Source organism: Canis lupus, chromosome 23 (assembly GCF_011100685.1).
Source record: "Canis lupus familiaris isolate Mischka breed German Shepherd chromosome 23, alternate assembly UU_Cfam_GSD_1.0, whole genome shotgun sequence".
Classification (NCBI taxonomy): domain Eukaryota; kingdom Metazoa; phylum Chordata; class Mammalia; order Carnivora; family Canidae; genus Canis; species Canis lupus.
This window is the reverse complement of record NC_049244.1, coordinates 2897317-2915213: the sequence shown is the minus strand read 5'-3', so window position 1 is coordinate 2915213 and position 17897 is coordinate 2897317. Positions and strand designations below refer to the sequence as shown.

Genomic DNA, 17897 nt, shown 5'->3' with positions numbered 1-17897 from the left:
GGACACTCAAGAAAAAGCTAACCCACAGAATGGGAGGATATTTTTGCAAATCATATAGCTGATAAGAAATCTATATTCAGGAGCATTTGTGGGTGGCTCAGTCAGTTAAGCAACTGACTTTTGATTTCAGCTCAGGTCAAGATCTCAGGGTCATGAGACTGAGCCCTGCATCCACAGTAGGTATGGAGCCTGCTCGAGATTCTCACTCCTACTGTGTCTGCCCCACCCCCCACCCGTTCACGCTCTAAAAAAAAATTTATATTCAGAATATTTGAAGAACTCTTGCAATGAAATAATAAAAAGGCAGATAATCTGATGAAAAGTGGGCAAAGAATGTGAATACATATATTCCCAAAGAAGAGACACAATGGTCAAAAAGCACATGGCAAGATAATCAGTATCTTTGGGCATTTAGAAAATGCAAATCACAAACACAATGAAACACCATTTCACACGTATTAGGTGTGGCTATCATTAAAAGGGGGGAATGGTGCCTGGATGGCTAATTCGGTTAAGCATCTGACCCTTGGTCTTGCTCACATCATGATCTCGTGGTAATGAGGTCAAGCCCTGTGTTGGGCTCCATATGCAGTGTGGAGTCTACTTGAGATTCTCTCTCTCTCCCTCTGGCCCTCCCCTAACATGTGCATGCTTGAGCTCTCTCTCTCAAATAAATAAGTCTAAAAGAAAAAAAAGAAGTTATTAAAAGAGGGAAAAAGGCAAAACATAACATGTGTTGATAGAGATGCAGAAAAAAATGGGACTGGTAGGGATGTAAAATGATACCAACTGCCTTTGAAAACAGTCTGGCAGTTCTTCAAAAAGTGAAACACAGAGTGAACATATGACCTAGCCCATGGTACCATGGGTACCATATGTTCATAAGAAACACATTCATACAGAAGCTTGCACACAAATGTTCATACCAGCATTATTCATAAAAGCCAAAAAGTGAAAACAATCTAAATGTCTATCAGCTGATGAATGAATAAATAAAATGTAGTATATCCATACAATGGAATTTTATTCAACCACAAAAGGAATAAAGTACGGATACATGTTATCTCATGGATAAACCTTGAAAGTATTGTGCTTAGTGAAAGAAGCCAGACACAAAGGCCATATACTATACAATTCCATTTACATGACATGCACACAATAGGTAAATCCACAGAGACAGAATGCAGACTGGTGGTTGCCAGAGACTGGGGTAGGAACTGACTGCTTAATAGGTATGGGATTTCTTTCGGGAACGATGAAATATTCTGGAATTAGTGGTGACTGTTGTAAAACCTTACGAATTTACTAAAAATCATTACACTGTACACTTCAAAATGGCAAAATTTTATGGTATGCAAATTATATCCCAATTCTGAAAAAAAAAGCAAAGAAAAAAAAAGCTGATAGCAACAAGGAACCTCCCAAGAGTTACTCCATCAAAAAGTCACACTTGCTGACTTCCAGCATGCTCTGGCCTCCTCATGACCATCTAAGAACACAGGCTGCAATGATTCCAGCTCAATAAAAATACTTGTCACAATATTTTAAAGTAATATTAAGTATTCTATAGTATTCTATATAGTATAAAATATATATTCTATGTAATTCTATATATTCTATTATATACATCTTATATATATTACATATAGTCTATATTTATATGTTATACATAAATACATTAATATTATATATTATATATTAATATGATAAACATATAATGTATTATACATTTAATATACATTTTATGTTTAATATATTTTATATATGCTACATGAATATTAAAGCTCAGTAGCTGAGCTTCAGTGTAGGTCAGATTGCACTTCTAGCCAAGTTATTTAATTATTTTGTATTTCACTAAAATAGAAAATACCCAAACCTAAGTACTGGGAATGGTAGAAAGTGCTTCTTTCAGGTGTTCTGAGTACATGGAGAAAGCATGAACCCAGAGATTTTACTGTTTTCAAGGTTCACATGTGCCTTAGGAGATGGTGGTGGTTGGCACTCAGCTGGAGATTCTGTGGTGAGTAGTTTCTAAACCACTCTGTGGTTGGATTTGCTTCTGGAAAGTATTTCCTTATGTTGTGTTGTAGCATATAGATGTGGTTTTAAAACACACCTAATGATATGGCATCGATTCATTTCTCTGAAAAGTGTAGAAATCAAGAGTTAGGAAAGAGTGAAAATCTTAGCTATTAAGCCATTTTACAATTCAGTCTTAAGAAATCCTGATAGCCTACATTCGGCTTTTAAAACTGTGCTGTTTCAATTCTGAAAGTACGTGGTTGAGCCTCTGCAGAGATGTGTGGACAAATTCTCCTGGATGTGCCAATAGGCAGCCTTCAGAAGGCATTTTTAGCATACAACACCCAGTGAGCTCCTCCCACCTACAGCAGTGCACTGGACATTCTGTTTTTCCATCTCACACAGGGAGTGAGTATAGTATGTTAACGCCATATCGTACTTTTACACTTCTGAGCACTTTGGAGCCAGTAAATTTAGCAAAGCAGGGATGTACTCCAACAGAAAGAAGGGGAAAAAAAATGCAAATTCAATAAAGTAAATAATCACATATTAAAATAAAAATACATTAACCAAGACACTATAATTATACTAGTGGCAAGTTAGCAAGGACCAACTAACACAAACTTATAACATTTTAAGAGAAAAGCTGTCATTAAGAATACTATAATATTTCCATGAAATCATAACTAATTTTACATGTCTGTTTACTAAATGAATGAAAACAAAATTTTAGGTTTCAAGTGATCCATCCCACTGGCTCCTCAAATCAGCCTTGGAGAAACACCATGTCTGAGAGTTCCCTACGTTGAGTGCAGGACAAGGGAAGAAAGTATACTGAGGACAACATACAACACACAGACATCAGGGACTGGACATTCTTCTCATAAAACTTATTCCATATTGAATGCCTGCTAAGAGTTAACAGGTAAATAACATGATAAATAACATGGGGACCCTGCCCTCAGTGATTGAGAAAGGAAAAGTATTAGTAAGTCACACAAAACCCTAAATAAATGTACACATGGTGTTCCATTAGGAAATTTATTAGTGTAAATGAACATATTAAATAATGAAAGGACTTAATCTGATAATCTCAACAGAAGCAAATAAATGAAAAATTTGATAAAATTTAACATCCTTCACAATACAAACTCTTAGTAAATAGGAAAAAAACATTTAAACTGGTAAAAAGTCATCTACCAAAAACATGTGACAAACACAACACTCAATGATGACAAAAAAAAAAAAAAAAATCAGGAACAAGAGAAAAATTCCTATTGTAACTACTTCTGTCCAAATTATGTTGAACACATTAGTGAGCCCAAAAGATAACTATGAAGATGAATAAAGAAAACAGCCATTATTTATTTATTTATAGCTGAAATATCTGTCTACATAGGAAATTCAAGAAAATGGATTAGAAATAATGGAAGACTCAGCAAGGCTGCAGGATAAAACATACAAAAATCAACAGCATTCCTATGTACTGGCAACAACCAATTAAAAACTATTTTTAAAAAGCTACCAATTAAAGGAAACAGGAAAAGTCTCAACGTATCCACCAGCATATAATTTATTTGTTACAAAGTGAAAAACCTCCTGTGCCATCTGCCTGTCAGCAGTCAATCCAGGGATCTAAAATGTCAGCTCCAACCCACACAAGGGGCAATCTGACATCATACCCCCTGATGGGGTACAATGGAGGTACCTTCTGGTAATCGCCAAGCTTGAATCATGTAAGGAAACAATGGGACCAACTGGCTACACCAAAGCCAATGCCCTGGAAAACAAAAAAGGCAGGAGAGCTATTCTAGATCCACAGTTTTAAGCTGTTTGGTCTTTGAAGCCCTAAACTCTTAAAAATGACTGAGGACACCAAAGGCCTTTTGTTTATAGGAGTTCTACCAGTGCATGTTTGAAACTAAAACTCAAACTGTAAAAATTATTTCTCATTGATTCATTTAAATAAAAACATTAACATCAATAAAATACTGCTGAAAAAATAATCACGTTTTCCAAGACAAAAATGTTCAGTATAGAGAACAGTGCTGTTTAAGTTTTTAGCAAATTTCTTAACGTTTACCTTATTAGAAGGCAGCTCGTTTACTGTGTGGCAATGTTGTCCTAACTGAAGCATTTGTCATGCAAATTCATATTCATGCAGCTCTGCAGTTAGGTATGAACTGGCAATTTGCAGGAGAGAGGCAGCAGTGTACACTGCAGATCGAGGCACTCTATGGCCTTAGCCCTGTGGCTGGTGCAGCAGGGTCAGAAGACCCCAGCAAATTACCCTCGGTGGAGACATTACAGAGGTGTTCTTTTTCCTTACTTTTTACTTACTCTGTCCTGCATTATCCAAGTTTCCTACAGTGCCTAACAAGTATTACTTTTATAATGTTGTTTGTGTTTCAGTCCAATTTGTTTTCCCCAAAATTTGGTTATTATGTTAGATTCTCATAGAGCAGTCAGGATGAGCTTTACAGTATGTACAATTCTAAGTTCAGACTTCAGTGAGGAGAAAAATACACCTGGAGGGAAGAATCAGTGCATAGGAAACGATCTAGAGCATATATGACCAAAAAGTATGTCCCCTCTCCCAATACATGGAGAGAGTTGAAATAGCAAATACTGGATTGTCACTCCATCAGAGAGAGTAGAGGGGGACATATAGGATATGAGGACGGGAAAATGCATCTGATCACACAGGACCCTGCAACCAAGTTAAAGAGTAGCACTGCTAACCCCAGCGTCCACTCACAGACCCAGGACCCGCAAAGAGAAACTTGTGCCCTATTTCATTTACTTCACCTCAGAGAGCCCGTGCTGAATGACAGAAAGACTCTCAACTGGAAAAGCAAAGTCTTGAATCTTGTTCTTGATTTAGTTGCCAGGTGATGAACAACACAGAGCTTCATCGGCCTTTTATTAACATAGGAGTAGCAATGCTTAATTTTCTTTTGTAAAGATATTATCAGATGTCATGAAATGCCACAAAGGTGAGGTCTAAGATTCTGGCAGTGTCATCTTATTAGTGCACCGTTCTTAGGTGAATTAAAATTGCTTGGGCAAGAAGCATATTGGTTGAATTACTGTACACTACTCACTGAGCCAGGAGAAAAGGAGAAGAAACTGGTTTTGAGAAGACTGTGAATTTGATCTGGGGCACTTTGGGAGATAATGTTGTTTGCTCAAATAATTCAGAGATTGGCAGATTCTGATTATAGGAAGAAGAGGAAGAAAGTAGATATAAATATGGAGAATTATTTCAACAAACTGTGAGGAGCAGGAAAGACAGGACATGAACAGCAGAAGATGTGAGGGTTTGCTTGGTTTGGGACAGGAGGGCTGCTGACAGTTGAGGCAGGGAGAAGGGGAAGTGGGAGATGTGGGAGCTCCAGGTGGGCACTGGGAAAAGAGGCCTTGAGAGGGGATGCAGAATAAAGGGGATGGAATAAAGAGCTTGGAGGAGAGACTGCTGGTTGGCTTCCATAAGAGAGTAAAGGACAAAAAATAAACACAGCCAGAAATAGCACTCCCCCAGAACAAGCAAGGAAAGGATTCTGACACAGCATGAAGCAGACACTTTTCAGGCCACAGTAAGCTAGCCCTCAAACCAATTCAGGCAAGATGGCGCCATACTGTGCAAATGTGTTCCTTTAACTCTTCCTGCGCATAAAGGCGAGCGTGTATGTGTGTGTGTACGCGTGCGTGTATGTGTTACATGTGCACACACACGCCTGCATTTTCTCTGACCCTTTGTGTATAAACAGAAATAGTGTTCCTGGTCATGCATGCCATAAATTTATACTTTGAATCATGTTCTCCCTCAAAGACAGCAATGACAGAAAACGCTAGTGCATATATGTATATTTTCATCAGAGGCATATCACCACTCAAAAACTAGAAAATCAGCTGCTTAGGTGAGAAATAGAACAAAATGCAAGGTGGTGAGCAGGAGCCTGGTCAGACTCCAATCCACAGGCCAACAAGGTGGCTAGATCTGCATCCTATGGAGCAGGGGACTCAAAGGCACCCCACTCCCCTGGAGGCTGAGGCTAGGCTGTTTGAACAAAACCAGGGGCTAGGACATTGTTTCACTTAACCGGAAAGGAGGCTGGAAAAAGCCACAACTGCTGCTCTGGAATACAGCTTGTGTCAACAGCACGCTACCTACTTGCTCTCCAAAATCCCTGATGTCATCACAAGGTGCGAGCTCTGGACTAAAGACTTAGAGGCTCAGGGGACAGTTGTGAAAATAAGGTAGGAAGAAGTGAGCAGAGAGAGAATATACTCCTCCTCAAGATGAACATACCGACTAAAACTCATAAGCACTTAAGAAAAAGGGGCACAGGAGCCAAGAAACTCAGAAGATGATTCATTAAGATGGAAAGCAAGACTAAGTGAGTTTCACAATAACGGACCCTCACAGATGAGCCACTGCAGGACCTATTTCATAAGAAGAGTACCACCCACCCTAAGGAGGAAGGGGTAGGATGTACAGTGACCCAAAGTAGATGGGACGCTGACACCCCTTGCCCACGAACACAAGCCAGATGCTTCCACTGTTATAAGTGGCCAAACTGCCAGTGATCTGCTGGCAGTTCCTACAAAGAACTCAGACATTTTCTATCTTAAAGGGACCGTTTTGTACTTACAATACAACTAAGTAATTTAAACTACAAATGAGACTGAAGATTGGCACTCCAGTTTCAGCAGTGGGCTTCAGCCTCCTCCAGATGCTGGCAGCACCCCGAGCAAGCAAGGTACTGCCTCTTTGCAGCCTTCTCATCTCTCCCTGGCTCTAGCATCTTTGCAGCAAAGACTGCCACAAGCCTTGGCAGAGCAGTGACAGAACTGGCCAAACCTACCCTCTGCTGTTGTTAGGCATAACTTCTAATTAAAGACAGCAACATTTCAATGCAGTTCCTCCTTTTCTTTTTAGCTTTAAAGTAGCTCTTGTTTAAAGCACCCTGGCGGGAAAGACACTAAAGTAGCTACATCTGAGACAGTGAGCAAACACATGTGTTGAGCTTAGTGCATGACTGTTAACTCACTTTTAGTCAATGGTTAATTCAGCAACAGTCAAACTTACCAAATAGGTTCCCATTTCTTTTTCCAGGACAACTTGTTCATATAATGTAGCATCAATGTCGGCTTTCAAAGCCTGCACCTTCCTCCTCACCCGCACGTGGTGCTTCTTTTGGAGCCAATAAGGAAGAAGAGATTCCATAATTTGGTTAAGGATCTGGGAGGTAATCAGGAGAGTGGCCAAGCTCTAAAAAGAAACACACAAATGGAATCTGACAATGTAGTTTAATGAGATCACAGTATACACATAATCATGTAATAAATAAAATGGTACCTTCAACAAACAGTATATTATCAACAAAAACTAGTATCGAAGCTAGGTGCTAGAATAATGTTTCTAATTTTTTTTCACAAGAATAACATACTAAAATGCAAAAATTGTTATATATAAATAGGATTATAATAAGAAATAAATCAATTATGAGTTGGCAGGGGAAAATTTAACTTAAGATTGTGTTTTTTGTCATCTCATCCTTGCTACAACATAACAATCTACATATTGCCAACTTTGTAAAAAAGCAGTTTGGCCAAACTTTTTTTTAATATTTTATTTATTTATTCATGAGAAACACAGAGAGAAGGCAAAGACATAGGCAGAGGAAGAAGCAGGCTCCCTGCAGGAGGCCGATATGGGACTTGATCCCTGGAACTCCGGGATCACACCCTGAGCTGAAGGCAGACACTCAACCGCGGAGCCACCTAGGCATCCCAGTTTGGCCAAACTTTAAAAAAAAATTACAAAATGAACATATTCTCTTTCACTGAAGAAAATCTAGAAAGGAGGAAAAAAAAGTCCACCATAATTCCACAAGCATGATGGAACCACTGCTAACATCTTAGGATACTTTTTTCCAATCACAAATAAAAATACAAGTAGCCCACGGACTGCTGTTGACTATATCATTCCCAACATTCACTACTATCAATGCTGCTCCTTGGATACCTGTATACATGAATCTTTGTTCCTATCTCTGATGATTTACTAGGGATGGATTAAGGTTCTTGGCAAAGCTGCCCAAGAACTTTCCAGAAATGCTGTGTCAATTTCTGCTTACCCCAGACAGACAAAAGTGTTTCTATCACACACCGCCTTTGCTGGTATTAAAATCATATTATTTAAGAAGTCCTTCCCTAACCCCATCTCGTATCTCCTGTTAAAAAAAGGAGACTCTCTAAGGTACAAGAAATGAGAAGTCATACCCTGCTAATACACTAACAGCAGGACAGAAGACAATGTGTACGTCCAACTTATCAATTTCAAAATGTATTATTCGAACTTTTAATTTTCAAAAAAGTAGCAATATATCTCGTATTGTTCTTAAGAATGTGGCATTTAATTTTACTTTTACGCAAGCAGTTAGACATAACTACAAAATCTTCTTTCTCTTTACTAATGTTTACAGCATATTAAAACCAAGAAAGAACAGCTCTGATAGCTGGCTCAGTTATAAAAAAGATAATTTAGATAGCAATAATTTGTACTCAATTTATCTTTCACTGGTATTTGTGATCCAAGAATGGCAACACAGCAAAGTAAATGTCACTTTCCTAAACACTCCAGAAAAGACACAACATTGCATAGGACCTGCTGGTCTCTAAGTTTAACAATTTATTCATTTAAAAAAGGAAACGTGTAAAGTACATTTAAAGTCACACCAATCACCCCTCACTCTGGGACACACACAAAACTTCAATTAAGAAATATACTTCAGGGATCCCTGGGTGGCGCAGCGGTTTAGCGCCTGCCTTTGGCCCAGGGCACGATCCTGGAGACCCGGGATCGAATCCCACGTCGGGCTCCAGGTGCATGGAGCCTGCTTCTCCCTCTGCCTGTGTCTCTGCCTCCCTCTCTCTCTCTCTCTGTGACTATCATAAATAAATAAAAATTAAAAAAAAAAAAAGAAATATACTTCAAAAAAGAAAAAAGAAACATACTTTTTTCATCAGAATTGATTTATAAGCTTTGAGATGAACTATGTATTTTATTTACTTCTACTATATTAGTTTTGCAAGTGGGTTAGCTTCAACTAATTTGTTTTCAGTTGAGTATGATACACAGTGCAATTGCTAATGGTTTTATATTTAGAAATGGCTTCAAGATATACAAAATGTAACATTTAATATCTAAAAATAACAATGTGAAATACATTACCCGAATATAGGAAAGTAGCCCTAAAACCTGTAAAACTCATACCTTTTGCTATTCACTCACCTGACGCAACAGCTTCATATCCCTCAAGACAAAGGCAATGTAGAAGAGTGAGGCAAAGCAATTCAGAAAGTTGAACTGCCAAAAAAGAGAGTAATATTTCACACTGGTTTACAAATACTTTATCAAAATTGTAAATATAGCATTAAAAAATGTCTTGAGGGAGCTTCCAGTCCTAACAAGATGGCATAGACTTGTTTCTCCCCTATTCCTCCTCACTAAGCATGTCCATAAACTCTGGAAATAACACAAGGGGCAAGCAAAGGAGAACTCTGAAAGCTGCCTAGAGCCTAGAAGATGAATTGGTTTGGGACTCCAGGCCAGCCTAGCAGATTTCTACTATATTCTAACACAAGAGGAAGAGCAAGGCCCACCCAGCCTTTTCCATCCTCAACCAGCACTCCAGATAGCCTGGATGGGCTCATTCCCTACCTACCCACCTCACCCCAACCCCTGTTCATTCAAAGAGTCCTACAGACCTGGCAAAGGGGATCTCTCTGGAGTCCTCACCAACAGTGCATCCCACCCTGCAAAACCTGGCACTCCCCTGCCCCACGGAGACATACTAGGACAGCCAGACAGCAAGCACCAGCATTTTGAATATCAATACCTCACAGTGCTAGAATGAAGCCTTCAAAGACTTTTTAGGTATACATGGCTGTTTGTTCCTTTTCTAATGTCCAAATTGCTAAACTGTCGAATTTTTATTACCTACTTATGAAAAATGTTACTTCCTTACCACTGTTGCCTTTACAAATTTACCTACCTCCAGAAACCTAAACACTTTCCTATCAGTTAAAACCTGAAAAACTAGATAAATAAGCTTCTTAGAATGATTTCTGTAACTGTAACAAAAACTTGTTTCTCTAGAACCCTTTCTTGGGGGTAAGGTACATGGACTGTGCTCCAGGTGAAGAGTTTAGAGGACTCTCTCTGTACCTTTCTTAATTCGCAGTTATGTTCCCAATGGCTGAGGTGACCTCCTGATAAATGAGGGGCTTCCAAGCTGATATTTATTATTTATAATAATAATGGGAAGAAGCCTAGTATGTGAGCTTATATACAAATACCAAGTAGGTTACACTATGCCTTTTCTCCATTTCTTTCCTCCTAGCCAATAAAATATGCTGGGAATCTCTTAGACTTTGGAAAACTCTTTCACAAAATTAAAAAAAAAAAATGTAATGCTCCATCACTGAACAGAATTGTTGAATAGTGAAACAAAGAAGTGACCAAAAGGAAAAGAACAGAAACAGGTCTATAACATGGTTAGTTTGTTAAATAACTAGAAATTGACTCTACTACTAATTTCTGTACTTGAAGTCTTAACAGCATGTGTACATAGGCAGTAAGACAACTGAACACATATGTAAACACACTCAATCCTTGCCTACCTATACCAAATATACTGATATTTTAAATTAGAAGCCAGTCTTCGTATTTATACCCCTATTAACTAGTATACATAAGTTTTCTAATCCAAGTAGATTTGGGGGTTTTTTTTAAAGATTTTATTTATTCATGAGAGACACAGAGGAGAAAGAGGCAGAAACAGAGGCAGAAACACAGGCAGAGGGAGAAGCAGGCTCCATGCAGGGAGCCTGAGGCAGGACTCAATCCCAGAACCCCAGGATCATGACCTGAGCCAAAGGCAGACACTCAACTGCTGAGCCACCCAGGCATCTCCAAATAGATCTGTATATAAAAACTCTACTCACCACCAAAACTTTCAGAATTAAATGATTCTGGTAGGCAGATTCCAATCTGTGATTCTCTAAAATATTAAAAAGGAGAGGAAATTTCTCTTAGATAAGCAAGAAGTATGGGAGGCTGTCATGGGGTAAAGGTGGATATACTGAGGCAGAGAGCATCGGTGAGCAAACATGCCGGAATGTGGTTCATGGCTCCATCTCACACATCTGAACAGCACCTAGGAGGAAACTCGGCTTAGGACACATTGTCCACAGTACTGCAGAGCACTGTGTTCTGAAATTATTCTTCAAGTATTACTGCAACAAAGAAATATGGGATGTATTGGCAAATGATCCCACTAAAAGCCATCCAGAAAAAGACCCTGAATAAATAAAACTGACAGCAACCTCTAAAGAGGGCAATAAAGCCCTCTGTGTGTGTGCCTCACAAGGATTAACTCAGAGGGCAATTCAAATATCTATCCTCAGCTGGGGAAAGGAGACATGGGAGGACAGGCCCTAGGACATCAGGGCAAAAGAACAAGAAGATTCTGAAGAGAAGTGTCCTCCTGCCAGAGATGGTGTTAGGCTCACCTGGACTGGAACCCCCACTCAGCTATTCAGCCACTGCCTATCGCTGGCCAAGTCTCTTAGTCTCCTGATACTCAGCCCACCTTGCCCACAAAAACAGCACCAATACTGCCCTCCCCCAGGGTCACTGTCAGGATAAGAAACATCACAAAATCTCTCCTCCAGTTTCAACACAAGGAGAGCACTCAGTAAATAGTAGTTGTTAAATGAAGAAAATAATTTAAAACATCTTTATGGTGCATAAAATTAAGACAAAGACTTCTTTCTGGGGAATATTACATATTTACTTGTTTGAGTGAATAAAAAGAGTGAATGGCCTGTCAAGACCATTTTTAAACTATAACCAGTTCCCCTTTAACCACAAACAGAAGACTACCCACTACACTAAGGTCAATAGCTTCAGTGCTCTAAACAGCTAGACAGCAGACACAGTTCATTTGGCCAAAGTACCTGAAGATAATTTACTCTACCCTCAACAAAAAAAATACAAAATTATAGTATTGAGATTACAGGTTTTAGACACAGAAAGGTCTGGATTAGCCTGGCTCTACGATTTGCCTGAACCTTGTTAATAACCCTCAGTGTTTTTGTCCCTAAAATGGTGATGTAACTTCTATTTCATGGTGTCCTGAGGAGGTGAAAATAAGATACCATGAACAAAAAGTTAGCAGGGCACCTGGAGTACAGTAACTAAAATTCCTCTATGACTACCATGATAACCAGGAGGTGAGAGCATCAGAACCCTCAAAGCTGATGAATTCCTCCTTATGTCTCTATAGTGAGCCCACAGCAACATCTCCTTGCTTTGCAAAGCAGCCGTTATAGGAATCCTATGATACAAGCACACTTCCTATAGGCAAATATGACATAAATACAAGCATCAAGTCTTACCCCATGAAGTTAGAAACTCAGCAGCATATCGATAGAGGCGGTTCATGATCTCAATCACAATGGCATAGATGATGCTGGGCACATACAACAGGACACTGGTCCACTCAGATCCACTGTTTTCATGTAGACTCAAGGCCCAGGCCTCCATGTCAAAGTAAATCATCATGACATACAAGGAGAAATAGAGACAGAGGCACACAAACGGCAGAGAGACCAGGTAAATGCGCAGTTGTCTCTTGTAGCTGGGGTAGAGAGGTTCCTCCCTACTGGTGATGGGATTGATACCCAGGACCCCATGGAATCCTGGCCGAGGCTCCTCAAACTGTCTCTTCATAACGAGTGTCCCCCACCTGTAGGTCATATTGGCACAGCCACGCTTCCACACTTCCAGGATCACTGTGGACCAGATCAGGTTGAAGGAGGCGAAGATCACGTACTTGTCATAGTCTTCCCACACAAACAAATAGTAAGGTAACCCAATGACCGCCATAGGGATTAAGGCAACAGTGAAATATTCCAAAAATCCAAAGTAAAGAGCGATTGTTTCCCCAAAGTAGCCACGAATACAGTCTACAAGGAAAGGGAAAAGATGACCTTAAGTACAGACTACCAAAGACTTTTGCCATTTCAAGTAAGCTTATTTTTTTTAGTTAAAGGGGGATCATTTAGTACCTTCATTTCCCAGTGTGCGATGGTAAATCCATTTCCTATGCAGTACAAAGACCCCACTTTTCCGGTTAGCAGGCCTGATATTTGTCCCAGCTTAGAGACCTGGGTCTGTTTCCTTTTTATTTCCTTATCTGATGGATGCCCTCTTCCCAAAAAAACTCAGCTTAGGGTTTGTCCTAAAATTTTTTTTTAAATATTTTATTTATTTACTCATGAGAGACACAGAGAGAGAGAGAGAGAGGCAGAGACAGGCAGAGGGAGAAACAGGCTCCATGCAGGGAGCCTGAGATGGGACTCGATCCCAGGTCTCCAGGATTACGCCCTGGGCTGCAGGCAGCGTTAAACCGCTGCACCACCGGGGCTGCCCATTGTCCTAAATTTCTAAGATCCTAGTTGAAACTTAGCCATAGCCAATGAGCCATTTTAATTTGGGGGCTTAATTTATGTTCTCCATCCTTCTCTCACTTTAATATCATAGTTATAGACGCTCTTTTCAAAGAAGACTCCCTGTCCACAGTATCCACTCCTGCTATCCAAAAATATAAATATTGATAAACAATATACCATGGCAAATGATTCAATATACTGAAGAAAAATTATTCAAAAGCAGAAAACAATATTCTACACATTAACTTCTAGAACAGCCACAGGTCACATTTATCTATACCTTCATAAAAGAACTGAGCGAAAGAAAGGACAAGTAATATCACTGTTAAATATTCTGTGAACACAACATGAGCTAATCCAAAAGGCATCGCCAACACTACATCCTTTGACAGCTGCATCTACTTGGGTGAGTGCCTGGGTTGCAAAAGCATCCTGCACTGGGACCAGGGTGGGATGCAGGAGCTTGGGAGGGGCAGAAATGAGGTATTATTTCCTGGTTATTACGTGCAGTTAACACTTTAAGATAATTGTGTCAGATCAGTCTAAAAAGATGCATCAGAGTAAACCAGGATAAGCTATTTTCTCCTATCTTTATTCTTCTAACACACGAACATATTAAAATAAATGATAGGATGGTGTCACCTCAAATCTGAATCAGGTTAAAGGATGTTTAATCAATGAAAAAAAAAAAGGTGCTCGTGGTCCTGGGCTCCAAATCACACGACCTCCCTCTTCCAATTTCAAGGGGAAGGTCAAGATTTGCCCATGCCCCAACTGCAATCCTAGTCCCAGCCTGCCCCAAAACCTCACACCTTCTACCACAACCATGCTCAGCCTTCACCATCAACTCACTTTTCCCCTCACTTTCTAAGCAGCTACTGGAGTGAAAAAATATCAGTAAGTTTAACACAAAATAATTAGCATATTACCCAGAACTATCAAAAAAAAACTTTTCCTTTCAAAGAATACAAGAAAAAAATTCAAAATGCAATTTCAAATTTCATCTTAAAAACATATACTTGTTTACTATTTAGCCGTTTTCAGGAATGGAAATAGAAATAAAATTATTTTAGAGGGATTCCTTTAAACAAAGTCAAAAGAGAAATTCCCTTTAAAGAAACACTGAGGGATGCCCGGGTGGCTCAGTGGCTGAGCATCTGCCTTTGGCTCAAGGTATGATCCCAGAGTCCTGGGATCTAGTCCCACATCAGCCTTTCTGCATGGAGCCTGCTTCTCCCTCTGCCAATGTCTCTGTCTCTCTCTCTCTGTGATTCTCATGAATAAATAAATAAAATCTTTAAAACAATATGATAGGGGATGCCTGGTTAGCTCAGCAGTTTGGCGCTTGCCCTCAGACCAAGGCGTGACCCTGGAGACCCGGGATTGAGTCCCACGTCGGGCTCCCTGCATGGAGCCTGCTTCTCCCTCTGCCTGTGTCTCTGCCTCTCTCTCTCTCTCTCTGTCTCTCATGAATAAATTAATAAAATCTTTAAAAAAATATTGATAGCAATGCTTATGGTCAAATCTAACAACTCAATAATCCTTATGCTTAAAAACCTTAACTAAAAAAAATAAAAAAATCATAACTAAGCCAAAAAATCTGAACACCCAAACTGATGTCAGTTTATGTACAGTCATTTTCAACACACACCAAAGAAATTAATGGATACTCTTAAAATTGTATTCAGAGAAAATGGATACATTCAGTAATACACATCAAGATAGTTACAAACTACCACAAAAGATGTTTAGGCCCTAAAAATGAGCATAGCTCAATCCATTCAAATTATTAGTTCTAAAGAAACAGAAATTTTCAAAGACAAAATATTCACAGTCAAATGAAATTCTTAAAAAGTCTGTTCTATTCCAACTCTGACCAGGGACCATTGCCTGTGTTGGTGAAATTTAGTGAAAGCTTGTAATTCAGTCCATTTGAAATGGTATTAGAAATAAATTACTAGGGATGCCTGGGTGGCTCAGCGGTTGAGCATCTGCCTTTGGCGTGATCCCAGGATCCGGGATCAAGTACCCCGTTGAGCTCTTTGCATGGAGTCTCCTTCTCCCTCTGCCTATATCTCTGCTTCTCTCTCTATGCGTCTCTCATGAATAAATAAAACCTTTTTAAAAAATTACTAAATAGGTCATGTAATTCATCTTATCCAATCCCAATTTTGGTCTCCCTGCAGCTGGTGAGCCCTGTCCAGCTGTGTTAAATGTCTAGCCAAGAGAGAAAACACCACTGCTGAATCATGACTTATTAATTCTTCCTTTCCTCTACAAGAACAGGTATTGACACATACCTAGGGGCTGATACTTTAAAGTAAACCGAGTATACCAGCTGTCCTCAAGCTTCTTCAGGGCTTCATTATCATGCAATGGGAACACCTGAATCACGATGCCAGAGGTGAGCAGTCTTCTCACTGCGGAGGGAAAATGTGCCCAACTAGATGAAATGGATTTGAGATCGCTCATGACATACTTCTTCAAACGCTATAAGGGCAGCCCAATAAGGAAGGAGTGCTACACAAAGATCAGTGGTATATTGCCTATTCTAAAGGCATATATTCTTTTGTTCTCCACAATGTAAATATCTTAACTATTTTCTTTATGAAGGCAATACAAGTTTATGTAAAATTTTAAACCATAAAGAAGTGAACAAATTAGAACTGGAGAGAACCTCTCACAAAAAATAACCACTATAAACAGCAATTTTGTGTAAAACCAGACTTCAAAACATACATTCATAAATATGTATTATAAAAACAAAAGTAGGATTGTCCTGTACACATTGTTCTGTAATCTTTTCTCATGTAGTGGTGTATAATGAATGTTTTTCCATGCCAATACATATAAACATGAAATGTCCTTTCTAACAGTATCATAATATTCCCTTGTGTGAAGTGCTATAAATTTAATCCTCTACTGAAAAATACTTGTCCCCTCCCCACTTTTTTGCTATTATAAATGTTAAAATTCAGGGTGCCTGGGTGGCTCAGTCAGTCACCAACCCTTGGTTTTAGTTCAGATCATGATCTCAGAGTCATGGGATCAAGCCCTGCATCAGGCTCCATACTTAGTTGGGAGTCTGCTTAAGATTCTCTCCCTCTGTTCCTCCCCCTGTGGCACACATATGAGTGAATGCTTGCTCTCTCTAAAATAATCAAACAAATGTTAAAATTCTTATACGTGTATCTTTTTCCAGCTGCCCACTATTTCCTCAAACACACTTAGAATTGCTAGGCCCAAGAGCATATTTTTTTAAATTAGAACACCTATTATAAAACTGCCCCTAGAAAGATTTGACCTGTCATCCCACTGCAGTGAAGGTAAGAAGACAGTGTTCAGTTCCTTTCATGCTTGATGATACTGAATACTTACAAAATCATTTTCATCTTTTCTAATCTGTAACAAAGGCTTATGTTTACAAACAGCAAATATCAAAATCAAATGAAATCAAACTTTCAGCAGTCAGGTGACTGGTATGATTTTATCACTCATGCACATATTAGAAAGAGACAAATGAATTTAAGCAAAGACAATATCCCCTGGTAATAATAAGTGAAAACGGCATTCTCTCTCCATAACTATTTAGAATGACTCACTGTGTGGGCAGGTTTTCAGGTCTTAGCAGGAAGTGTGTTCAGCAGATGTGGGGAGCTCTGATGCAGTGCCTTGTGCCATATGTGAGGAGATGGACTACTTTCTACACAAGTTCCTAGTAGAGTCTCTAACTAAAGAATATAGGTAATAAGATGGAATTTGCGTAAAGAAAAGATGCCTTGCTGTTTTCATCCACTGATAAGGTTTGAGCTCTTAAGGTTTATAAGCTCACCTCTTCCAAGGGCTGCCTCTCTTATTTTCTATCTAGCTTGTCACAAAAGACAAGTGATGAGCATAATAAACAAGCCCCTCAAGAAAGATTATAAAGGAATGTCTACAGCATTGAAGAAAAACATGTTTTAAGTTTTCAGTGTAGAAATACTACAAATAACAAAGAGAGACGGTATTCTCAAGACAGATGCTCTATCATAAACTCTGGAGTAATTTAAAAGTAAAGCAGGGGTGCCTGGGTGGCATCTGACTCTTGATTCTGGCTCAAGTCATGATCTCAGGGTCATGAGATCAAGCCCTTATCAGGCTCCAAACCAGGTGTGGGGCTTGCTTAAGTTTCCCTTTCTCCCACTCCCTCTGCCCCTGTCCCTTCCCTCTCTAAAAATAAATAATAATAAAATTAAAAGTAAAGCTAACTTCTTAGAAATGAACAAAGAATGATAAACAGGAGATATGTGATACCAACCATAGGAAAAAGTCTGAGTCTGAAAGAAAAATTCTTAATAGATGATTCTTAT

The 17897-nt window shown here is 39.2% G+C and overlaps 1 protein-coding gene across 3 annotated transcripts in view; it reads right to left on the bottom strand.

Moving 5' to 3' along the window:
* The window catches only part of ANO10 (anoctamin 10), a 227894-nt gene that overhangs the window by 179273 nt on the left and 30724 nt on the right, over positions 1 to 17897 (bottom strand). For 2 of the 3 annotated variants that reach the window (XM_038570266.1, XM_038570264.1), the window contains exons 5-9: positions 15849 to 15968; positions 12493 to 13062; positions 11038 to 11093; positions 9323 to 9397; positions 7115 to 7297 (exon numbers count right to left, since the gene is read on the bottom strand). In XM_038570266.1, the coding sequence (XP_038426194.1) occupies positions 7115 to 7297; positions 9323 to 9397; positions 11038 to 11093; positions 12493 to 13062; positions 15849 to 15968 (1004 nt within the window). The remainder of the gene's footprint in view (positions 1 to 7114; positions 7298 to 9322; positions 9398 to 11037; positions 11094 to 12492; positions 13063 to 15848; positions 15969 to 17897) is intronic. The other variant, XM_038570265.1, reaches the window with a different exon arrangement.